This window comes from Chlamydotis macqueenii, chromosome 6 (genome assembly GCF_036417535.1).
Source record: "Chlamydotis macqueenii isolate bChlMac1 chromosome 6, bChlMac1.mat, whole genome shotgun sequence".
Lineage (NCBI taxonomy): Eukaryota > Metazoa > Chordata > Aves > Otidiformes > Otididae > Chlamydotis > Chlamydotis macqueenii.
The window spans coordinates 13,719,300-13,745,035 of NC_141561.1; the positions used below are offsets into that span (position 1 = coordinate 13,719,300).

Sequence of the window (25,736 nt, forward strand, 5' to 3'; positions counted from 1 at the left end):
TCTATTGGCCTCCACTTACGAACACTTGAAAAAAAAAACCAAAAACAAACAATTGCGCTCTTTCTTTTTCAGGAACAATACTAAGGAAAAAGTAGCAGCCTCCGCCCCGACGCAGGAAAACATGTCAACATGGAAAACAGAGGCACGTGTGGGCGGGGGAGTTTCATTCCTGACTGTTTCACGAAGCCTCACGTAGCTGTAAAGGAGAAACGGAGAGGGAGGAAAAAAACCAGCAAACCCCGTGGAAGCCGGGGCAGATGAGCAGAAAGCCAAGGACACAAGCCCAAGCGAGCACTGGGGCTGTGGCCCCGAGGAGAGCGAGCAGGGAGGGAACTTTGGGCTAAACGCCCACTTGAAAGGGCTTGGAACTGGGTGCCGAAACAAACACCCGCTCTCCGTGCTCCCCCTGCCCACCACCAACAAAAATAAATTTTTAAAAAGGCTGGTTTTGGCTGCGTTCGGGCCAGACACACGGTTTCATACGTTCCTCGTGAGTAAGAGGGCGATGCCGCCGCACCAAACGGTACGGGCACTCTCCTCCCGCACCGCCACCCCTCCGCACCCACGCACCCTGCGGCGGGACCCCGGCGGCGGTCGCATCCGGTCCTGCCCCCGGGCACCCGCCAGCTCCGCCCGGAGCCCGTCCCCGCCCGAGGGACGAGCAGCGGCGGCGGCAGCGCGGGAAGGCAGCAGCGCACCCCGCCGCTTCCGCACCCCGCGCAGCCCTGCGGGCAGGGGCCGCGCCTCACTCCCGCCGCCCTGGGGAGGTGAGAAGGAGGCCAGGGAGAGGGTGGAGGCGGGCGGAGGCTCCCAGCTGCCGCCCGAGGGAGGGAGTTTCGCTGGCGGGTGATGGCGGCCGAGCGGGACGGGCCCGCCGACCCCCCGGGCCCGCCCGCAGCAGCGCCCCTCGCCTCACGCTGTGCCCGGCCGGCGGCGGGGCCTCCTGGGGCTGGGGGCCTCCTGGGGCTGGGGGCCTCCTGGGGCTGGGGGCCTGGCTCTCGCTGGGGCGCCCTGGGGGGAGCCCTCCCTTCGCCTCCGGGGTTTGGTGCCCGGGCTGAGGGGTGTGCGGGGTACGGCGGCCCCCTGTTGAGGGCACAGCTGAGGGGAGGCAGCGGGCACAGGCGGGTTGGAGTTACTGCTAGCCGAATACAAGCTCTTAAGACTCATTTTTCATCCTTTTTTTTTTTTTTTTTTCTTTCTTCTCCATCCTTTCAGGACCAAATGCCAGCAGCAGCACCCGGAGAGGAGAGGGGGTGAGGCCTGCAGCACCCTTAGCCACCTTTCAAGACGCGCAGTAATGCCACACTGATGTTGCACAGCTCTGTGCAGTTGTACACCAAGTTGCTTTCCCCCAAAGGTACGAAAGGAAGCAAAGCGCGTGAAAGGAAGGAAGAGCATCAGCGCTCTGCGGCCAGGAGATCACCGGGGAACGGGGACCTGCGACTTCTGCAATGCTGCACAGGAGGTCTGTGGTAGGGCCAGCTAGAGCTCTTGTTTCCTCACTTCCAATTTAGGAGATTCACCACCCTCCTTTTGCTCATTCCCTTTTCCACAGTCAAAGAGCATAAAGCAAGAAAATGCCTTCTACCGAGCAAAAGACAAAGAAATGCAACCATCCAAAACCCAAGCCAAAGTGCATCTGGCTTGGGATGAATACTGGACCGCGTTAGCTTTTTTTCAGAAAGCCAGGCTCCAGTCAGAAATGGACCCTGTCATTCGGAGCCTGAATATGAAAACAGCTTGCAAAACATTTTTTCAAGCTTCTAACAAAAGAGTTCGTCCTTCTTTTGCTCTGGTATCTAGGCTACATTGTGCAGGCTCATGCATATCACTGGTTTTATTCACATGAGTAATTCCATTTGAATTTGGAGCGACAACCTGTATGTGTAAAGTTACTCATATGCTTTCTGTCTCCTTTATATATTGAAATTATGGGGGTTTGTGTTTTTTTCCATTTGCTGGGGAAGCCCAGTAACTGTTGGCATCAAGGTTATTGTGAACCACCATGGTTATTATTTCTGTTTTCCCGCCTGACACCTTTGTTTTCCTTGCCAGACTCAAATCCAGCTATTTCTTTCTATGCAATCTATTCCAGCTATGCAATTGTATCATCTGTTTTTATGCAATCATTTTTTTCACCTGACTATGTAAATTCTTCTTCTCTATAAAAGCTCCTTTTTGTTCTCAGTTTTTCCTCCAGTCATTACTGACATTACCGACAGTCTTTCCAGTTGTGCCATCTGATTCTTTCTCACGCAAGTCTCTCATGACTTCTCCCATACTGTGTAATCTAAATTCATACAGATTCTAACATGGTATCTAGATGTTTTAATATTTGCCAGCTGGAACATTTTATTATTCTCATTGCCAAATGCGCTCTCTTTCCTCCCTCATATTTCTTCAAGCTACAGCTTCTGCTATTCTCGTAACCTGGTATGGCTTCTCTACCCCATTGCTCCATGTTTGTCTAAGGGCAAAATGTCTTGGAGACAAGAAAAACACATTGTCTATCTTCCGTGAAGTGTGGCATTAAGTTGGAAGTGTGGCTGAGTGTTTTATTAGTTGTTTCTTTTCCTCAGTCAGGGAATATAAAGAACAAACAAGTAAAATTCAGTGCATACTTTTTTTTTTTAATGGGAGATAATGGCTTTTCACTGACAGACTCTCAGCTGTCAGGTGTATACTAAAGTACTCTAATTTGTGCCCGAGGAGAGTAGGCAGACTGGGCAGCCACTGACTCCTTTGGCAACTAGTCTTTCTTCCTAACATAAAAAAATTTTGTGATTCAGCGCTAGTAGAGTCTCCCTTAGGAAATAAAGTATTTTGAAGTTGCTTCAGCAGGAGGTCACGAGCTGTCAAGAAGATGCATTCAGTCACACCTAAGTAGAGATTTATTACATTGGATCTCCAGGGCATCTACCTACTGTACCTTGAAAGAATCTAACTATTAAGTTTTTGTGAAATCACAAAATTATGCCTTCTAGGAAGGTTGAAACCTGCTATTTCCAGGAGAAGGGGTGATGACCCATGTATTGGAATGACCTTTTACCAGTGGTGACAGTACAAATTACTTCCAAGGAAAGGGTAAAAGGCCAAATACTTTTTAGACTGCCCTCTGAACATCGAAGGAGTTTCTGATTTCTTTTATCTTAAAGTGTGAGGACAAGGTGCTGCATTTTGTCTCTCTGCCATATCTAGAACTTGAAAAATTACCTGTTTGTCTCAGCTGGTGTCCAAAGGGCCATCTTGCTGCAGTGACACTTTACAGTCAGGGCATCTGTCCCAGTTATAAGACCACCACAGAGACTGAGCTGTTGATATGCCTATGGACGGAGTCATCAAGAAGACCCTAAATAAGGTTTGAAAAGCAGATTAGATTTCTGAAATAAATATTCCATTAAGGACCAAAAATAAATAAAACCCACAATAAAAAAATAAATCAATAATAAAAAATAAATAAAACGCATTGATTATCAGCGTAAGCTTTTGATCAGGCATGGCTGGTGCACTGGATTTATATATCCATAATACGCTGTACTTGTGCCACCTACAGATGTGTCTTTCGGGAAGCTCTTTCTCAGAAGCTTAATTCAAAATTGGGTTGCAGTCAAATGATTAATTGCAGTGCTAGAAATGATAATTAACAGGTTACCTGGGGAGTTCTACTACTCAAAACGCTGTATTCTGTTTTTTATTTCTAAAAAAGCGTTGTTGTTCTTAAAACAAAACAAACCAACACCAAACAAAACCCAACAACTGAAATTTTAATTTACTAAGGAAAATAAACCATGAAAGTAAGGTAGTATACGTGTATTTATTTTTTATCTGTACCATAAAACTTATTTCAGTACAGTGGCAAAGGTCATTTCCTGATTCATATACTAGAGGTTTACATAAAGATGGAACAATCCTAGAAATATTTTAAGTACTTTTTTCCAGATACCACTCCTCCACCATATTTCGGAAACAGATGAAATATTTACTGTGTTACTCCAAACCAAGTTTTATTTGTTTACTTAAAAATGAGAAATATATCTAGCACATAGAAAATACAACTGGATGATATATTTATACTTCTTTATTTAATGAATTCCTATATTTATTACTACTTAAGAACTCACTTTGTAATAGAGATGGATAAGTGTTACACAGTAATGAACGTAAAGGATTTCTTTTCTAGGTGAAAGCTTCTAGAAGAAACCCAAAAGAGAATATACTAGTAATGTCAATTTGCAAAATTTGCTGTTGCAATTATATGCAAATATGTACATTTATTCTGAAATTTTGAAATGAGAGCTGTAATATTGCTGTGATCTGACTTTAAAAACCACAATACCTCACCTGCAGAGCTCTAGGAACAGGCAGACAGCTGTCCACAAGGAGAGATTCGTGATGCTCTCATCTGTTTTGCAGTAAAGATGCCAGTGTCCTCGGTGGTCTAGGACTGCACACTCTAGAAGTAGTAATTACAGATATAGGTTTACAGTACATAGAAACTGTAATTATACATGACTGTTTTAGAAGACTTACCATCTCCTTTGAAATACCTGTTCACTACAGAAAACATTCTGAAGCACTGAAACACAACAATGATAATGTTTAAGAATACTACCCTAAACTTGTTAAAATTTATGTAAGAGTTATTTAATATAAAAGCCTTTCAGATTTTCTGTAAATTTTCAGTATGTCTGCTCTAAGCTTTATAAAGACAACAGAGGTGTTATTGTTTTACTTTAAAGTTCCGGTCATTTTCTAAACTCTAAGATCAGGATGGAGCTGCGTCCCCTGCTTTGATTTGTCATTTTACAAATCCTCTTTCTGTCTTTCGGCTTCCCCCTGTAAGAACAAACACTGCTTTCCATCTCCTTCCCTTTTTCTTCACTACTTCAGTTGTAAGCTCAGTCACATAGTAACTGCTGGTTTTACAACATGTAGCAAAATAAGGCCCTTATTTCAATTCAGAATTCTGATAATGCACAAATATTACACGTACCATTACATAAGCCAGTCTGGACTTCCAGGTTGAATTTCTGAAACTGAGCATCTCTGAAAGTTAATTTCTGTATTTTGAAAACAAACAAACAAGCAAGCATCGCCCCCCTGAAACTGTTCATAGTAACTTGAATTTAGGAAATTATAAAATACGAATCCTGTGGATACTAAAAATCTATCTCATATAGTAAGGCATTGCGAGTAAATGTGATATACTGAAAAAAAGCCCTGCCCTCTAAACTGTTCTAAATAAAGTGGATTTTTTTTTAAAACTAGTAAGTCATAACTGCCTCGCAGGTCTTTGGTCAAAGCTTTCTCTGTATTCATGCAGGCAGTGCCATTGGAACATGTTACAATAAAACCACCACTAGAGCAAAGGTTTGCAAGAAGTAGAATTGGGAAGATCTGTGATTATTTCTGAAGAGCAGTAAAACGTCAGGTTGCCCGATAAGAAAATACAGTGTTCTGCATGTAAAGGTTCAAGGGTTGAGCTCAGAAGACTGGGTCATTAACAAAACAAACATTAAAAAAGATTTCCTGCTTTTTCCCCCAATATGAGTGGTTTCATTTCTCATTCTATTTCAAAAGGCTCAGTGCTCTTAAATCTGAAACTTTTCTAGTATATTGGAAACAGATGGAAATGAACCAGAGGACTGACGTAGAAAAAAGCTGGAATGAAGATGTAGTTAAGTAATACTTTAAATAAATAAATCATTTGCTTGAGAAACCACATCTAATAGAAATACAAATAATTATATAATGAACAGATAAACGACATTTCCTGAAGTAATTCCTGTCTTTCTACATTTCCTGAATTATTTGTATTATGAAACAGTAGTGTGGCACCATTAATTGATAAGCACTCTGTGCTATAGTTACCACACTAATTGCAGCACTTTAGGTCCTCATCTCACAGCTCCTCCAGCCATTTAACAATTGGGATTGATTGCGCAGGAGCTATTCTTAGAATGAGATGGCAGCAGAGTTTGGAGAGCGGCAGCCATTTTTTTTGTGTGTGCTACAGCTGTTTTGGAAAAAAAAAAGTTGGACAAAAATGCTCTGAGTTGTCTTTTTGGGTATTTTTTTTTTTTTTTAAATTCTGCTGAAGTTAGAGCTTTCTATTGGATAAATTGGTCTTGCTTGTACCGAGTTGAAGATGAAGTCAGTGTTGAATGACACACAGGATATTGCTCAGTGACATTGTTCGCAGAAGAGCAGCAGTTTTTCTTTGGAAACGGGGCTGTTAAGGTAGACAGCAGTTGATCTTTGGTCAGTCTAGTTCTATAGAAAGGCAATCCAGGAGTCAAGTTTATGATGAAAAATACCAGTGATGAAAGGCAAGATTCAAGATTAACTTTGAACGTGTTTTTTTCCCAACTTCGAAATTAAGCACTGTGTTAACTGATGTGTTTAAGCCATTGTTGGTCTGCCTCTGAGAACGCTTTCTGTGAGAGAGTAAAAGGGCCAGGATTCACAAGGGTCAGTTGCTGCTCAGAAGGTGTGACTGGGAGGAGACACCCATTCAGTTAATCCCGGATTGGCCTTTTGTTATCCATCCTGCTCGCCTGCCTTACTCAGAGTTCAGCTGGGGTGGATAAACAAGTGACAGGATTTTGTTGCTATATGAAATCGGGGGCTGTCTTCTCTCAGTGTTTGTATAGTAGGAGGCAAGGTTTGTAGGAAGACTAACAAATAGAAATATGTAGGAAGAGGAATAACCAGTTTTATAGCTGAGGAAAAAAAAAAAACAAAACTAAACTCAAGGGGACAAGCCTGTTTTGCCTTTGTAAACTATTAATAGCAGAGATCTATCACCTTTTTCACATTAAATTATGTCAACAGCAGTAATACCTGGGCACTGTCACATGACACTGCATCAGCGCGTCTGAAGTGTTTTACTAAGGAGGTGTCTTTGTCCCCGTTTAGCTGTGGCAGTAAATAGACGGATTGGCCACGGTTACACAGAAGCGTTGGCAGAGTCAGGGAGGCAATCTGTGTTTTGTGACGTCAGCTGCTTTTCCCTTTTCAATAGCGTGCCACAAAGTGTTCTGGACTTACACACCTGTAATGCGTCACTACGTCATAGCTGCTAGTTCCCCTGGAAGAGAGAAATGCACACCTTTGTAAATGCGGCCAATCTTGTAGTATTCTTTCAGACAAAACATAAAAAGAATATACTTCAGTTTTCTACAGTAACAGCTTACAATACTGGTTTGCATAAAAAAGGCGAATGTGGATAGCTAGTCTTGCCGGAATATGCTGCAAGAGATTCTCTAGCATGTTTTTGTCACTGAATGTATTCCAGTCTTACAAATGGTAAATTTTAGAGATAAATTGGATAATACATTAAATTAGATAATGTATTTCATATTAACATGAAATATATATGAATATCAATATGAACTGTATCTTCTATAACTTGTTTCACTGTAACTTTTGTTTTTCCTCAAATTGCATGCAAATCCCCCTGGGCTCCTCTGTAAGCACCTGAAGGGAGGGATGCAGTAAGGATTCATCTTGTAAACACTTCCTGGGCTCATGTCCTTTGGGAATAAATAGCGATAAGTACAAATTTCAGATATAGTGAAAGTACAGACTTGCTATACCTTTTGCATTTGCAAAAATTTAGAAAATCTACTAAATCTATTTAGAATATTTAATATCTGAAGCATCTCACTGTAGCATCTTGTCTCATTGCAGTTATTTTGATTTGCAGAATCAAAGTAACAGTTAAGCTGTTCATATTTTATAAAGGCTGTGTCCTAACTTCCTAAACATTTAATAGAGAGAGAGGTGAGTAGTATTGTGCGGGAAACAATTTACACTTCAAACTTCACCTGGAAGTGGTTTCTGATCTGACAGTAGCATAGCTGCTTTTATGCAGTGCCCTTGTGAATTAACCTGGGAAATGGAAACTTTTAATATAAGGCATCTCTTCAAGGAGGATAGCCTTGGAGTACTGCACAGTGGCTGCTGTGAAAAATGCACTTGGCACACACAGGCTGAAGTAAGCTGGAAGCTGGTGAATGGCCCCAGTGCCTGCCTACACCGCTGCTCGTGGCGTGAAATGACCAGGCTTTGCCAGGCCAGAGCTTTCTTACTGGCATCCCGTTTTAGAAGAAATGGAGGGAAAATTTCCAGGCTTGTCACTGCTTTGCTCAGGAAGGTGGTGGGTAGCAGCTATAATGAAAGTTCACTGTGGATGTGAAATGGTTTTTGCTGTACAAAATTTGGTATGTCTGCTGGTTTTTTTTTGTTTGTTTGTTTTGTATCTTTTTTTTTTTTTAATTAGAAATAACTGGGCAAGGTAGGCATAGGTTTATCACATTTATTTTGGAAATAGTCTCAAATCAAAATAATGGATTTGCTGCATGGTCATTATGATGAGCTGAGAGTTATACGACTTTATCCATGGGGATGCTAAGTACATGCATACTTAAACTAGAGAAATTAAGTGTGGAAAACACTGTAACTGTGGGAGAACAGGCATTACCTTGCAGTAGTTAAGAGTCAGCAGTGTGTCCATACTGACAGATTCTTACCTATCCATTTCCGCCCTCGGTCCTCGGTACAGCTGGAATCTTGTTTTGCTGAAACAGTCTTGGAATTGGGAGTCTTTGTCACCTTATTTGGTGACGTGCCCCCTGAGACACGTTACCCGCACAGATCCCAGAATTTGGCCTAATGCAGATTTATTTATTTATTTTAGTGCTTCATAAAATAAGCTATTTCAAAACCCTGGCCATGTTATAGTATAAAGAAGATTAATAGAAGCATGTTGTGCCTGGTACCTCTGTCTTCGCAGAACACAGTGACATCTTGTGGCAAATGAAAGGATTGTGTAAATTTTTTTTCAAATTCATACAAATGTCAGCTCATTTACAGATGAAAGTCTAAATAAATTCTGGACAACTGCTAATGCATTACTTTCATCTGTAATATTCACTCTTTCCAAATTTTGTTTTAAGTACAGGTTTGTTTTACGTATTTTTAGTGTAAAAAGACCAAGCCTTGGTTTCTACCATATTGCAAATGTAGAGTGCAGTTTATCACTTCAGCTTGCCGACGTTCTTTGGGAAACTTTCAGCTCCAGGAATGTTCCTGTCCCAGTCTCACTGATACAAGACTCTGAGCGTTGCAAGTACTTTACTTAAGTCAGCGTATTAGCACAGATGGCCAAAATTATCAGGTTGCTTCTGATGGGAATGAAGAGAAAACAGAGTAACATTTTATCATGAGGCAGAGACTTTTATTTTTTCTATCTTAATTTTTTTTCCCTTCTTTTTAAACTGAAACTAATTTTTTTTTGTCTTTTTACAGACCAAGCAGGGTTTAAGCCCTGTCCCTGATGTTTTGGGACCATCCCCTGACATGGCTGTCCTTTGCAGTTGATACTTGGATACAGTCCTAGTTGTCAGCATGAAAGGGAAAATGACACACTGCGACTGGAAATCTGCACCCCAAAATAAGCCCTCTCCCTGCGATCGATATAAACACGCTTGCATTGTTTGCAGAGGATTTGTTTATCTCTATGGAGGGCGAAACATCACCAGTCTTAGGGATTTTTGGCGCTACAGTATAGGTAAGTTTGCCCCTTCACTTGTGTGTCAGGATTAAAGATGTTCTACCCCCAGCCATCATGAAATTGAGGAGACTCAGTAGTTAACAGATTATCCTCATTTAAAGCCTCTGCATCAAAATGATGGATAAGCTGCATTTTGTTCATTGGGCAAATGGTGTGTGTTTGTTTCTGCTGCAGGTGTCCCAGAAAGTTTAGATTTCAGTTCAGTTCCTTTTTTTTTTTTTTTCTTTAACCAGTAATAGAGTCATTTAAAATATCCTAGTTCTAGCAGGGAATACCAAAGACACAGCTTTATTGACTCTTTAACACGGGAATAGTTAATGCATGTAAAGTGCACAAAGGGAACACATGAATACAGTACCTTGTAAGACTGTGTTAATAATGCACTATCAAATCTGACACTTTGGCTTATTTTGACTTAATGTATAGTGTTGCCTGTTTAATTGTTGTTACTGGAATCAAACATAGAATTGGGCTGGGGTTTGTGCTCATGGAATACTTGGGTTTTGATGTAGGCAAGAGTACAGCATTAAAATAAAAGCAGTAACAAGATCAGTTTCTATTACATTTAAGTTTGCTAAATAGAAAAATGCAGATATTTAATTTCAGGGGAAGTGCCTCAATTTTCTGAACTAACAGAGAGGAAAGATGACAAAACGCTTCATTTTCCCCCACTGACTCCAGCAGTGCAGCCAATTCAAAGCTGATCTTTTTACATTTTCCCTAATTTTGATGTGTTGAGTGCAGTGCTGCCTTAACTTGAGCTTTGGTTTGTAGTGAACAATGAATGGGAAATGCTGGATTGCTCAAGAGATGGTCCAGAAGAACTGGAAGAACATTCGATGGTGGCTTATAAGGTAGTATATAAAGATTTATATTGTCCATATCCTAACATTTTATTTCCTATTATACAATTAAATAAAATGTCATAGATTATTACGTACTGAATTCCTTTACCCAGAAAATACTTTTTTATCTGTGCAATTCTGGATGTAACTGTACCAATGTTTGGGAATCTTTCTGAATACAGTGACAGGAGTTTAGCTTTGCAGCAGTGTGCATCTCCCAGATTTCCTCAGTCCATGCTCAGTACATAATAGCAATACAAAATAAAGACCTTGGCAGCACATTCTTTGACTTAGTTGTGTAGTTGTAACAGTTGCTCTGAATTCATTTGCATGATAAGCTACAGCATAAAAACATTCACTTAAGAACTTGCATTGAAAAGGGACGGGGGAGCGAAGGCAAATAAGAATTACAGCTTTGCCTATAAGGGGAAAACAGAATTTAGGATATCAGGAGCTGGAATGCAATGAAGTCTTTCTACAAGCATGCATAATCTAGTATTACCTGAGCAATGCCTCCGAACTCTCCAGAGCCGCATCCCCAAGCTGTCCCAGGCTGACAAGGAAGCGAGTGGTTCTGGAATGCCGTCTCCGTTAAAATAGCACAACGTTCCTCAGGGTTTCCTACTGGGAAGGGATAAAGACATGGTTAAAAGTTGGTGGCTTTTTCTGATTGCCTCTTGAATTAACAGATCATCATATGTATTATTGTTAATTATATATTGGTGATGGCAGCCTTTTCATTTAAGAATTGTTTTAAAAAATATTTTTATGCTATAAGCCTATTTGTAAATGACAAATATTTTTGCATGTTGCAGGGCACCCTGTATATTTTTGGTGGGATGGTGGATTCTGCTTTCACACAAGCCAAAACTCCTCTCTGGATATACGACACTGGTATGATACACAATAGCCAGTCTCTTCCATGGGACATTCCAAGCCCATAGGTACTAATAAATAGTAAGAACCAAACTGTTTTCTGCTGCTCATAACGTAGCCTTCCCTAGGCTTTACAAGAAGTAATCTCTGTAAAGCTGCGTGCATATTTTCCCCCTAGAATGAGGCTGTTAAGCTATCAAAGAGTCAGCTCTTACTTTAATTAGAAAGTATTTTATGGGGAAGTTTTATGTATTTTAAGGTCTCAGAATTTCCATTCCCTACCCACCTCCCCAGTTTACTATTTGATCGTAAAACCCAATAATTATTACATAAAATACTTAAAGGTTTTTTCCCTATGCTACATAAATTTTAAAAGCCAAGCTCTTTGTTTTATTATGGAAGAAAGTAGATTAGTAAAGTATATATCATTTTATATTTTTACTGAAGAAATATGTAAGATAGCAACAGCAATCATGGAGCAGGAAAAAACAAGAATAATTAAATAAGGTGGGAAATTAACATCAGCATCAGTTAAAATTAACATCAATTAAATTAACATCAGTTTGTTCTTTTTCTAAGAACAAATATTTGGGATCTCTTAAGTGTGTATTGTAATAAAAGCAGTGCAACATTTGAATTTAACAGTAATGGCATATGCTGTATATACTGCCTTTGGAAATGCTGTGTATAGCAAGTATCGGTTTTACTAACGCAAGCTTGAATTGCTTTGTCATTCTACCTCTGATGCTGCGTATCAGATATTTTTGCTCCTTCATGGTGATCAATTATCAATGATTTTTGACTGTTACTGGAGGAGGTTTTAAGGGATCTGTGAAAAGGAAAAAGAAAAGTAAGGCTGTTGTAATAAGGTTTACATAATAAATAGAAGGAACCATACATCCCTTGGTAAATCTGGGGCTTCTGCAAGTTCAGAAAAATGCTGGAAATCACAGATTATTTCTGCATTGTGAAATTTAGCCTTAGGAAACTGGAAATACAGTATGGTATCTCAGTGATTCAATATCAGATAAAGATATAAAAAAAACCTATTTAAACTATGTAATTTGAAAAATTAATGTTGGAGGAGTGTCCTCTTGTGGTCTGGGATATAAACTGCGCTTTATTGAAACAATCCCCTAGATTCTGCAAGATGGACAGAGTGCTGTACCGTACCAGCAGAGACTGAGGTAAGGAGCCAGGACGTGGTGAATGTGTGAATCAAATGCCTGTTGCTTTGTTGATTAAACAGATTGCTTTGAAATATGTTCCCCCAAACAGTTCCAATCTTATTTCTTCAGAGACATGTGTCTATACTTTATTTCTTTGCACTTGCAATAACTAAGGCTTTTTCCATCTTTAAAACAGTGTTTAAAAATACTGCTCTTAAATTTTAAGTCCTGTATAGGAAGTTAAGTCCTCTCCCCTACTACTGGTTCTGTTTTTCTGAAATCCTTATAAAAAACCTAATTTTAAATGGAATATTGCAACCATACATGAAGTCTGTTCTTTTTAAAGTAGGGTTGTGAACACAGATTGTCAGTGACACTAATAAATTTTGAAATGTGAAGTGCTGCAGCATTTTTCATTTCTTCCGTGTGAAGATGTGGACTCACCAAGATACTGCCACTTCTAAATGAAATCTCAGTGGAAGCATTTATGTCTTGGTCTTACGAGATTGGTTTTATATCGCTCCATATAAAGAATGACTCATGTTTTGCTATTGAAATTTCATCCTCACAATGTTACTACACTAGGAAGCTGTTAAGATTTCACATAGTTAATACTGCGGTTACCTGGTGGAGGAGTCAAGAGAAAGTTTGGAACTACAGGGTGAAAGTGTTACATGGTTGTTGAAATTTTGTTTATGATGTACAACAAATGCAATGAAATTATGTGTCAACTCCTTGTCATTTTTCTAAACTGAATATAGATAACAAGTCCCCCAGAAAAACCAGGCTGTTTGACTTCTCAAACACCAAAGAACACCACCAAAAACTTGCCTTATATTTTGTTTTGGCTTTAGCTGGGCCTCCCCAGGTTTGGGTCCACGAGTCTCGGCAGCACTGAAAACTGCCGCGGGCGCAGTGGGAACCAGTGGTTTCCTGCTGAGTGAGTGGTTTCACGCAGCCTAGGACTTGTCGAGGGGGGCAAATCCACGCCAAGCAAAGTGAGTGAGAGTTAGTCTTGGGACTAATGTTCCCTCAGTGTAGACAGGCTGTGCTTGGTGGTGCAAAGGGCTACATCCTCCTGTTATATTCCCAAGAGTTGCCCGATGTATTTACAGCGTGTCCTGAAACTGCCTCGCAGTAGCTGTGAAAGCAGTGAGGCTACATGGGTGCAGCGAGTGGGAGGCTGTGCGCACGTCGTATTGTGGTGGACTTAGAAAGGGAGAGTTGCTTACATTTGAGAGTGGTTTGTATTTGCATCCATGTAAGTCTTCAGCAGTGGGTTTATTCCGTATTTTCAAGGAAGTTTAACACAACCCAAAGCCACGGTTTTCATTACTTGGGCACATTTCCAAGATAGACATTGCTACTGACACGATTTGATCTGTTAACAGTTTTTTGTCTTATTGTTAAACTGTTCCAGAGCTCAGCACCAACGAACAGAAAAGGTCACAGCGCAGTGGTGTACCATTCCAGCATGTACATCTACGGGGGGTGCTTTGGCATCAGAGGCATTTCACAGGAGTTTTGGACTTTCCATTTTGGTGAGTCAGAAGGCATGATAAGGGGTTGATCCAGTGCAAAACGATGACTGCTGCAGGAAAGCATGGTTTGCTCTGTTAAGAAAATTCTTATCAGTAGAAATGTTTTAAAGTTAGTTTTGGCTTCCGTTCGGTAGCGTTTAATTATGAATTCTGTCAATTAAATTAATACCCAGCTGAAATGAATTTGACTGTATTATACTGGAAGAAGTTTTGCAGTATTTGCCAGAGCTGAAAATCGGGGAGAATGTTTTGTTTGCTATTCACTAAATTCTTCAAGGATTACCAAAAGCTTTCAGATGCAGCAGGGACCATCTTTTGAATCTCAAATCTAGAACTGGCCATGGGGAGACAAACCTGACAGGAGATGGTTTCATTAGCATATTCATCACTAATCTGGTGGTTGCAAACCAGATGATTCCCAGAGACTTCCTAAATGGAGAGCTTTTGTCGTCTGATGGCCATTCACTCGCTATTTTGAAATGAACGATGGGTTTATCTCATCCTTCATTCCCTCACAAGGAGAATAAGCACAGACATTAATGAAGGAATGTTTTTGTTGACTGATTTTTCCCTCTTATAGCGAGAAAATTATCTTTCCATGTCAGAGTTAATGAATTAACAGGAAAAACTGCTCTGTAAATAAAATTTCCATGGCATCTGTCATACAGCATCTGACATTTTCATTAAAAGTTTCCTTCAAAACTGAGTTTTTAAATGTACTTTTTCAGTGTCAGAATTTAAGCTGTTAACTTGTATTACAATAAGCTTAGAACAGAAATCCTTATCCTTCAACAAAATAGTTACTTTGTTCTTGATACAAATCCCTTCTTAAATACTATGGACAATTTGGTACAGTTATAAATTAGTATTTTGCTTTCAGATACAAGAAGATGGCTGTGTGTTTCCAGCCCATCTCACAACGCTGGCCCAGGCCCTCGGCACGGCCATTCAGCAGTGGTTTATCAGACAGGCATGTACCTCTTCGGGGGGCTGATGGGGCTGAGCGAACAGAAGGACTTATGGAAGTGGGACTTTGTAAGCAGCAGCTGGTCCAACATCAGAACAAGGTAAACTATACTATTTGTTACACTCCATTAGCAGAGAAAGAGAGAATTAGCCTTACCATTTGATACTGCGTGCAGGCAGAGCGGGAGAGGTGTTGCCCTTTTGGTGATGGTAGGAGTTGTTCAGATCAAGACATAGTACCGCTGCCATCCCTCGGGCTCCAGTAGGCTTTGCGTGGAAGAGCTGTTGGCAACGCGTTGATGCAGCTGTCAGCAGTGCAATTTTGATGTTCCAGTGCAGCTGTTCAGCAGTTGTTCTTTTGAGTTGAAAGAAAAATAGAGGCTAAAATCAGTGTTAGTTTCTTGTTGATCTCCCCTTAACTGCTGGTTTCTCTTACATTTAGCCAAGGACCTCCTCCAGCAGTAGGTCATGCTTCAGTAGTCTTCAAAGACTCTATGCTGATTTTTGGTGGTGGGATTTCAAGTTCCAGTCCTAATGATGACCTCTGGAAGTATCATTTCCATACGCAGACATGGAAGAAGCTTAGTAGTACTACAAAGGCAAACTTTTCTCCCAAAATGTATCACTGCATCTTAGGAATTGGTGTTGGTTTCCAGACTGCCTCAGATTTCACTAACACATTCCCTGGCCATTGGAAGAACAAGCAGAAAGGCCATCACCCGCTGCTGACCGTCCCAAAGCACGCTCACTTTTGCGGCTACTTCCGTCAACAGCCTGCGTACCGAGCGTTCAGCAATGAGGAAAGCAACGCAATTGAAATGAAAACCTTCAGCTTGCCTCTGCAGCCAGGGGGCTTTTGTGCGTTTCAGACCACTTCGGAGGCAGAACTGGAGCCAAACAGAGCAACAAGCGTTCTGTCAAAGGACAAATCTCTCCGTCTGTTTGTCTCTTCAGAAAAAGAGACTTTTGCCGCTGCTCAGATTGTGGGGGGAGAGGAGGGAACTGACTGTCAGCACGCGACCACAGCGGATGAAGTGAGCAGTGACACCAACGTGCTGCTGCTCATCGGGGGTAAACCTCTGTCCAGCTTCTCTGAGATCTCATTCTGGCAAACGGAGCTGGATGGCTTGTGATCGCTTTGATTGCAAAGTGAAAGAATAAATTTCCACCAACGCGCCAGTAGGTGGTAAACCAACTGCTTGCAACTGTCTTCAGTTTCCTATCAGCACACTAGGAACAAAAAAAACAAAAAACAAACCACCTTCTCATACTTGCTGTGAACAGATTTTTTACAATGTGAACAAAATCCGACCTATATTTAAGTCACAACTTGCATGTAAGCTGCCATATCTGAGAGGAGCTTTTTGGAATGCTGCTCTTTCTGTTACTTTTTCTTCTGGTCAGTTAATGTCCTTTCAGATTGCAGTGGCTGACGCTGCTTTGAAAATCAGAACTACAAGTAACTGCTGCTGGCTTCACAACTGCAAAGCTTGCTTGTTTTGCACTGGGATAAGAAATAAATAATGCACTCATAAAACTGTATTCAAATCAAGTTTGTGCAAGTTATGGTCACATTTGAAGGATTTGATGAATCTTAATGGCAACATTTTCTAAGACTGTTAAGATTTTGTTTTTTCAAAGAGTGTTCTTTCTTTGCACAAGATGTTTGCAACACGAGATGGCCTATAACAAAGGAGGAACCCAAGAGACAAATTAGCGAGTGAAATTGAGAAAATATTCAAGGATTGCATCTCACCCTGAGGAATTGAAACCACAAGTGTCCCCTGAAAATCAGGTGCAGCATTAGACCAGAGAAAGTGCATTACATCTGGAAGAACAAAATAGTTGCCCAGTGAATGCTACATTTAATGACTGAGCACAGGATCAAAAGGTTTTGACTTTCTGTTGGAAAAAGAAAGAGGAAGGCGTGACAGGAGCAGCGCAAAACAGAAGCTGTTCTGACTGGGAATTCAGATTTTAGCCACAAGGGATTTCTGCTCTTCCAACTCCATCTCTCTCTGTTTTGTCAACATATGTAGTATTTGTTACACATTTCCCCTCTCTACTAGTAAATCCTGAGTTCATGTGTGGTTTGTTTTTCTTTGTTGGAAAGAAAGAGTGCGTTTTTTAAAAAAAGTAATATTGTCCAGTGTTTCAAGCATTTTTTTCCACCAAAGTTACTAAGATACTGGCCTTCTGCCTGAACTTCAGCCCTCTGTAAGAAGAGGTGCTGATCTTTGAAATGCCTGGAAAGTGTAACTTAAAACTTCTGAGTATTTGAAAAGATCACTTTTCAAAAGTTTCATAGGAATAATGAATATTAACTGAGAGTATTTACAGATACTTTCATCATCTCGTCGTTTCCTGAGCTTTCACAAATTTAAAATATGTATTTGTATTTTCAAACTGAACAAATAACTTACCTTTCTGAACAAGGAACACGCTCCTGCAAGCCCCAGTCGCCTCGTGGCACTTCAGCTAGCCTCGAGGGCTGCCCAGGCTTTGAATTTCTCCTCTAAGAACCGGGAATTGCCCAGCTTGAGGAGATACGTTCAAAAAGGACTTCAGATGGCGATTGGGCTGGGCCCATACAGAGCACTGCAATCTTAAGTCAGCAGCATGTTTTTCTTTTGCTGGGTGACGTGTCTGTTTTGGCATTATCCAGAGAGCTGCTGTAGCATACAGGCTTTCATCTAGGAGTGACAAGGGAAGGAAATTTAACTGGAAAGGGCAACAATAAATCAGTGATTTTCCAAGTCACGCAAAGGCCTCCTGGCAGCTACAGGTATCCTGTGGATGTGCGAGAGCCCAGGAAAATGCTATCCAGCCTCTGCCATTCCTTTCTTCCTCCCCCCCAAATTCTCTTCCCTTTGGCAGCCCCGCAAAGGGTTTAACATTTACTTGGAGCCAACGCAGGCAGGATGCGAGCCAGCCCCAAGGCGATGGCTTGGCGCAGGGAGGAAAAAGCAGCTTGCAGAACGTGCCCATCTCCCCCGTTTCCTCCCCTCGCCTCTGCCGGTGTGCCAAGTCAGGTGGCTGCACCAGCGCCTTTGGCACGGCGCCGGCTTCTTCACCTAAGAGACGCTAAGCCTCTCAAACCGTCCCGATGCCGTAGGGGCCCCGCTGTTCCCCAGCCCCTGCACAGGACACGAGGTGCACAGGAGCTCAGGGAGGGGCTGTGGCTGGAGAGAGGTGAGCTCAGGCTCACTCACGGGAGGCTGAGCTGCACTTAAGCCCTAGTGATGCTATGGAAGAGAAGAGAGGTCCAGTCCCAAAAGTGGGACTCTGTGCTACAACAGAGCCACTGGATCTGCTGGAGGCCATTTCGCCTCTTGCTGGCCCATTCCTGGGTCTTTAAAGAACAAACTCAAGCTGGATGGGATGGGGTTCAAGATGCAAAATGACTGCATCCCACAGCTGCTCAGTGGCTGGAGCAGCTGGCACTTCAGTCCCTTCTGGGCACACAACTCATATTTCAGGTTCTCTCCCAGAAAACAGTATCCAGGACCTAGGCACACAATCCTTGCCCAAACCACTGGATCACATTTCCTGGGTCATCTGCCCTTGCAAAACTCAACCAGTGCTATCAGCTACACTTAACAGGGTTCTCACTTCAGGTGGTTTCACTCCTGTTTTCCTGGGACGTTTTTATCCACCCCAGTCACCTTTTCACAGAGGAAGAGAAGAGCCTTTGTGGAGGTGCTTATGATATTTCTCCGTCACAGTAAATGAGAATTCATCCCGGGCCCAAGTGAGGGACTAAAAGCTGCCGCCATCTGAAAGCTCTGTGGTGGCCTGCATGAAATAATGAATGGAATTACTCCAGCTAATGGCAACTACTTAGAAACAAAACACAACACACCATTTTTGGCTGGGCACGGACTGAAGGGGCTGCCGCTGAAGCTAGCTGTTTTGAAATTTCTCTGGAAAAAAAAAGGAAGTTTGCATATATTTGATATGCCCCCAGTCTAATTAAATCCATAGAATAAAAGCAAAAGGATGCAGCAACCTTTGGTGATCTCGTCTGAGACACGAGAGACACTGCTGCATCATAAATCACGTATACAAGAGAACAAACCCATCAGCCTTAACTATCTCAATAAACTAATTGTCTTTAATTACCACTTGGTTTCTGAACATTAAAATGCATGAACGACAGAGGGATTTTCTTTTAAAATATAGACATTTAAAGAGGGTTTTTAAAATAATAATTAAAAAATTCTCATCTAAACATGTTTCATAGTTTTGAATTATAAATGCACTCGAAGAACAACTCTGTGACCCGGCACTGGGATTGTAGTTTGACCTACACAACAAATTATGCCCCAAGGGAAATTGCTTCCTGTGAGCTTAGTCACTAGGGTGGAATTATTTCTCCTCCTTTTGATACCTTCCCAAGTTTATTAATTGTTGAGAAATGAAGATGATCAAATGGTTTGGTTGCCCTTTGCTGCCTTCTTAAGCATTTCACCAAAGTCAGGGTTTGAAAATAAAGAGTTTCCTTCAAACAATCTGTACTTCAAAACACAAACCAATCCCTTATTGGAAACTAAAGCAAGATAGCTCCCTTCACTGGCAGGCACTTCTGACTGCACGTTGTGGAACTACACTCAGAAGCTCAAAGCTTCCTTTACTGGGCACGCACCCAGGGACTTCGATTTTCAAAATCCACTTGAACACCTGACAGTCCTCCTGGACAATCTCAGCTCTTCTGGAAGGAAGGCATTTAATTCCTTAGCATCCGTCTGCAAGTTTAGATGCCATCTTAACATAGGTTTTAATTGACGACACATTAAATTTGTAACACAGCCTGCAGCCTTGACATCCCAAGTAAGTTCACAAATCTCTCTGCACCCCAGGTACCCTTCTCTTAAATTAGAAGCTGCCAAGAGATCTTGGCACACAGACAGAAAAATACGGTCCCGCAGTTAACGTCCAGCCACAGAGACCCCCTCCAGCTGCAGATTGGTGAGCGCTCACGCAGGAAGCGCGTCTGCCACTCACCTTCGGCCTTGATTTCAGAGGTGCAGCAGTTCATCGGCCCCGACCGCTCGGCTCAGGTCCCGCATCCCGGCCCACCCACCCGTCTTTTACTGCCATAGCAACCTAACACAGCAGTACTTAAAGACGACTCTGCGAGACTTTTGCACTGATGTGGTATATTTAAGAGAAAACGACAGTATAAACATGTCCAGATGAGCTGAGTGGACTACACATCACAGTTTCTTGTTCCCAGGTACAGTTTCAGTACAGATCTCAGTGCAGTGCCTACAACAGTTCATACATCACTACTGCTGTAAACAGAAGCAAGAGGGTGCCACTTTGTTTTATAAAAAAACCCCAACAAATAAATTATACATTGAGAGCTATCGCCAAGCTTCACATATAAAAGGTAAAAATACAGTAGTTAGTGTGGCTTTTACAAAAAAATCTAGCTAATCTAGCTACAAAAATACTCTTACATACTTTAAAAATAAGTTTGTCCAGTTATAGGTAGAGGGTGTGTGTGTGTGTTTATGAAGCAGAGTGCTCAAGCCAAACAGCAACAAGGAGGTGCATTTTGTAGGAGCACCTTGTGGCTCCCTGCTGCGCGGGGTCCGACATCGCTGCAGCGGCAGCACCCATTCCTCATTTCCAGCAGGTGCACACAACCACGCACAACGCTGCGTGACGGACCCTGGTTTCAGCAGGCTGTGCCAACTGCTTGGGCATCTCCTCCTCAACCCCGTGACGAGACAGCGCAGCACTTAACGGAACCACACCGACTCTGCCTCCATCTGAGCATGGGTGGGAGGGCCCTGCGCTTCCGTCTGCGGTGCTGACGCTCACACCAAACACACATGGATGACACCTACATCACTGAAAGGCCATTAGCGTGGATTATTTTTACTTTTTGGTATAAAAGTTATGATTGTCCAGCTGCATTTGAAAGCTGTGACATTACCAAGTCTAACAGCTATATAATTTCACTACAACTTTCTAGACTAACAAACACTGTGTGCCCAGATAGAGCTTTAAATGCTAGCTGGCCATGAAATAGAGCTTCATCTGTAGAAGATTTGGGTTGTACCAGAGTATGTTCACAATGTGAAAAATACATCCAGTGCTCGCTGTGAAGGACATGCTGATCTTAACAATACACCTTTGCTTCAAGAATGAGAATGAGCGAGGTGCAGACCAAGGGGTAACAGGCAACGGCTGAAAATAGTTAGTGGAAAGAGACCCAAACATAACTGGACTGTTCACCTGAGCTCCTCTTCTGGTGCAGCGAATTTTCTTGCTAAAATTGCGTCCAAAAATTATCCAAAACAAATTTTCCAAAACAGCTTTTACACCAGTCTTTGACAAAGTATATGGGGAATTTAAGTTTAAAATCAAATACATTCAAGCAAATTTCATTAACCATGACCAATTACCAGGTAAGCAGTTATTTTCATATGACTTACCTAATACTAAATCCCATTATTACTGAAATAAAGAACAGATTCCCTTAATTCAAGTGTAAGAGGGCCTGAACTCCCACATTTTAATAGCCACTTCAAAAGCTTGTAAGACCGTTGCTGTGTACGCAGCCCATGCTGCTCTCTGGTCCCTTCCTGCTGGACTCAGTGGGGGAGACGGAAACGCAGCTCTAAGCTCCAGCATCTCCCTAAGATTAATCAGGTGAAGATACAGGCTGGGTTTTTGGTTATTATAAATGTTAAGATTTCTATAAAATCTTTTACTCCAATCACTTATGGAGTGTGACTAGAGTAAAATCACTTTTACTTTTAGATCCAACCACTTATGGTTTTAGTTTAAGTTACCATTTTTTAATTACAGTTTAAAAGCCGCCATCTCTGATCAGCGTTGCGTGTGCACACAGCAAAAGGGCACAAGGCCAGTTAATGAGGACAGGCTGGAACAGGCATTAGTAAGTCAATAGGGGATAACCTTGTTAGGGAAAAAAAAAAAAACCAAACTTTTTTTTTTTTAAACCAGGGAGCTGGCTTTGTCCAAATGCCTACGACAGAACATGCATTTATTCATTCCTGTCAACCTTTGGAGCTTTCAAGTGGTTGGCAAATCTGCCAACATCCCAACACGATTCACACAAAAATCCTATTTATAAATCTCTTTAAATAAATACAAAAAAAAAGAAGCTTTTAGAGGATGATTTGCCCCTATAGCCAATCAATTAATACTATAGCAATGGTTAAACACATCCCTTTTTCTCAGTGTCACACAGGCATTAATTAATACTTTATAACACCAACTGTAGGAACTATTATACCTATTTCTGCTTGATAAAATGGAGGTGATGCGTACTGCGACGTTACCCGTCACTCTGTCATCACACAACAGGATACCTATAGCTTCAAAGCAAAACAGTGATGCCAAACTACAGGATGTTCGGCTGCCCACCCGTGTCACATAACTGCGGCGCCTTAGTCTCGCCAGGCTCCCTGTATAAACAATGACTTGGAATAGCTAAATAAGCTACAGTAAGTTAAATGGAGTGAATATTTGCTCCAAGTACCAGATATCACTGGGAAGAGTTGGGTTTGCAGCCCCAAATCTAATAGCAAGTCTCCAATTCAACAGTTGCAAATTTAAAATTTTTTAAATATAGCATTAGTCCTCTGAAAATTGAGGAAAACCTTGCTTTTCTGAAATTCTCTTGTGTGTGCACCCGTGTGTAAATGCAACATTCCCCTCCGATCGCCAGCACCCCAACCATGCTGAAATAACAGTTGGCTACTTGGAACCATTTAGATTTCAGGGGGACACACTCACCCCACACGTTATTTACTCATTATTTGCCGTGTACGACTGCTCGATGGAATCTAAGGATGGTATTCAACAGGCAACGCTGTGAAACCGTCAACTTCCGCGATTCTGCTTTTGGGAGGGATTCAAGCAAACAGTTCACTCACAGAGCTCCTGAACCCAGTGAGAAGAGTCAAATATCAAACATGCCTTAAAGAAAATGCTCCTGCATTCTGTCTATTTACAAAACCAACACATGTAGCTGGCGAATGCCAGCTCAGCTGCTGAGCAAACAGATCCATAGGAAGTGCCAAGTTTCCCCACACAGTCCTGGCTTTATGCGGGAAGCAGACTGTTGCAGCCATTGCTTCCCTTTTCCTGCAGGAACTTTGCTGGCAACTGAACTATTAATCCAGATGAAGACATTTGATATTTGAATTGGGAACCATCTGCATTTTAATATGCAATAAGGCTCAGACTTAAAAATATATTAAAAAACCCAACACTCAACTGGAAATTAAGGGCAACAGAGCTGAATGGCTGTCAAGCAGAAATGCTCCACCTGGTCCAAACAGCAGCTCCTCTCTTGCTGGCAGCATTGGGAGAGGGGAACCTACCTGCACTGGGCTTTAGGTGTTGGCTGGAGCGGGGATCTGAAGCACCTGCCATCAATTTTGACTGCTGGTTCTGACACTCTGCAAATCATTGTCTGCAGAGTGTCACTCTGGTTCGTCAGTCCTATGAGCTTCCCCATAGTTTCTATGTTTTCTATTAAGGCCTCAGGGGTTTTGAGGAGTGGCAGTGGGCCATGTAAATGCTATGTGGCTTCTTCCTTAACGCTCTCATTCAGCACCTCGCAAACAAGAGCACAAGAGCAGCAGTAAGAATGCCCAAGTCTGAAAGTCACACTCTAGTCTGAAAGAAGAGGCCTAGTCGGGCACCAGCTTACTTGCACAACCCACAGCAGTTTGGTCCAAACCTCTGTCTGCACTGAGAGATGTGCACGCAGCCAGTGAGCAGAAATGAAGTTGTGCATACAGGTTTCAGAACCAACTTTCACATTTAAAATTGTTTCAGAGAACCACGGGTATATAAATATTTATAAACAGCAGCACTATGCAGAAAACATTCTCCAACCCCAGTCATATGTACAAACCTCTTCCTAAGAAAGAAAGATCCCAGTTATGTCATCTGTGCTTCCCCGTTAGCAGATGTGGAGTTCATCACGGGGATTCTGTGCTTCTCCTCCCTCTGACTCTGCATTGACCTCTTCCACAGGCTGTATCCCCAGGGTCCATATGCTCACCACGGCATGGCCACATGAGGATCCTGCTGCCCAGGACTCAAATCATCTCTTACTTATCTTGTACTGCACCTGAGCACCAAAAGGCTTCCACCAGCTCTGTGGAGCATGCTCTTGCAAAGTGCTCCTACCTTCCTTCTACAAAGGAGCGAACTGCTTACAGGAACTTTTCATCTTTTTTTTTTTTTTTTTCCTGTTTTCACCTTATTCTTTCTATTAATTATTGGCTGACACTCGGAACGGGACTCAAGGTGGTGTTAAGAACTGATCTAGTTGTACCCTCATGCTGCTAACATATCTGGTAAGTATGCCCAAAGCACAGCATCTGGAAACAACACCCAGAAACAGTATGAATAGAAACAAGAAAATTATTTCCCTTCCTAGTCCTAGATGACAACAAAACTAACCAATAAGCAGGTCCTGAAGTAAGCTGTACTCACACCTTCACTGCTTCAGCATTTAAAACATACATATCTCTAGCCTAAAACACTTGTATTTGAGTCATATAGGAAATGAAATAATCAGTCCCAGAATATGGGACTTCTGCTGTAGTCTCCTAATGACATAAACTGTTTGGCAGGTTAATTTTCCTTTTCCTGGTTGCACTGAGCAGCTCAAATCCAGTCAACGTAGCTGGTCACTGATGGACTAGATTTTCATTCTTTCCAGGTACTGTAAGAAGAGGTGCAAGGATTGTTAAGGGGTTTAAGGCCAAAAAGGAGAGTATGCGTTGGTAAAACAAAGGAAAAACAGAGGGAATAACCACACAGAAGAGAAAGTGTCCTTGACTGTATAAACCAGTCATCACCAGTGTGAGCCACTGTGCACAGACTGGCCACAAGGTGGCCCTAGAAGTTCGCCTAATCTTTCCAATATTACTCTACAGAGGTCACGGTTACGGTGCTCTAATGCTACATCGCTAACATCACAGTGAACACTTGCTGTTAACACTTGAGAGGCAGCACAGGGTTAAGACTAAACCTAGTGTGAGTGGAACACAACTAGATTCTGTTTCTCATGTTCAGAATGAGCTCCAGTGGGGTATTTCACTTCTCCTGAGGGAGAAGATCAAACGTGCATGTGGTTGTATATCCTGGTTCAGACTGTAATTCCAGTTAGACTGCAATAAGTGTAGAAGTCTCTCCCTGGATCCCAGCAAACCAGGCGGCTGTTTGACTCCCATTCAGCAACAGTTTGATCCCAAGCAAGTCTTTCGGAAGGATCCCTTGAGATATGTTAGAAGATTTTGAGTTTTTACAAGGTGAGAAGTGCAGAAACTCCTTCTAGAGTTCAGTGGTGAGTAAACATTTCGTTCTTGTTGTAGCATCCTCAGTGACTGGGCTAAAAAGGGGACAAGAAAGAAAAAAAAAAAAAAAAAAAAAAGAGGCTTTGTAAATACACTCCTCCAAAAAGATCTGCCATGATGGATTAAAAAAGAAAAAGATGAGTATTGTTCCAAATAGTGTTAATAGCTGTTCCCCTCATAACGTATTGAGAGCAACGAACAGCTGGCAGAAGAGCTAACTGCATCAGTTTCACACAGCGCAGCGGTAGCATCATTGCCATCCGCACCATAAGAGGCTCCCTGAAAGAGCTGATCATCACTGCCATCATTCTGCCTCACCAGCACAGCAGAATGGAATAGAAAGGGGAAAAGTTTCTACAGATTTTGTTCTTTGACTTCCTTACAGCTTGGAAGTAACATTCCCA

At 41.9% G+C, this 25,736-nt stretch overlaps 2 protein-coding genes across 6 annotated transcripts in view; one reads left to right on the forward strand and one right to left on the reverse strand.

Annotated features, from left to right (window-relative positions):
- Positions 1–664: 664 nt before the first annotated feature.
- LOC147600182 (host cell factor 2-like) lies at positions 665–17,060 on the forward strand. 3 transcript variants are annotated; one of them, XM_086750674.1, is made up of 9 exons: positions 665–767; positions 1,216–1,472; positions 9,313–9,574; positions 10,352–10,431; positions 11,238–11,316; positions 12,439–12,485; positions 13,888–14,008; positions 14,889–15,075; positions 15,417–17,060. In XM_086750674.1, exons 3-9 carry the CDS (start codon positions 9,412–9,414, stop codon positions 16,105–16,107), a joined length of 1,368 nt encoding a protein of 455 aa, XP_086606800.1. In that variant the 5' UTR covers positions 665–767; positions 1,216–1,472; positions 9,313–9,411; the 3' UTR covers positions 16,108–17,060. The 3 variants fall into 3 exon arrangements, with proteins under 3 accessions (XP_086606800.1, XP_086606799.1, XP_086606801.1); XM_086750673.1 differs by having other exon boundaries at positions 1,216–1,465; XM_086750675.1 differs by lacking the exon at positions 665–767 and having other exon boundaries at positions 1,016–1,465.
- A 3,056-nt stretch (positions 17,061–20,116) lies between these two features.
- The window catches only part of EPB41L5 (erythrocyte membrane protein band 4.1 like 5), a 58,078-nt gene continuing 52,458 nt past the window's right edge, over positions 20,117–25,736 (reverse strand). For 2 of the 3 annotated variants that reach the window (XM_086750672.1, XM_086750671.1), the window contains one exon: positions 20,117–25,367. In XM_086750672.1, the coding sequence (XP_086606798.1) occupies positions 25,310–25,367 (58 nt within the window). In that variant the 3' untranslated portion in view covers positions 20,117–25,309. The remainder of the gene's footprint in view (positions 25,368–25,736) is intronic. The other variant, XR_015258896.1, reaches the window with a different exon arrangement.

Excerpts from the sequence above, each read along its gene's own strand:
- LOC147600182 (XM_086750674.1), top strand. The coding sequence starts at position 9,412 with ATGAAAGGGAAAATGACACACTGCGACTGGAAATCTGCACCCCAAAAT. Across the intron at positions 14,009-14,888 it reads GTTTTGGACTTTCCATTTTG|ATACAAGAAGATGGCTGTGT; the intron begins GTGAGTCAGAAG and ends TTTTGCTTTCAG. Across the intron at positions 15,076-15,416 it reads TGGTCCAACATCAGAACAAG|CCAAGGACCTCCTCCAGCAG; the intron begins GTAAACTATACT and ends TCTTACATTTAG.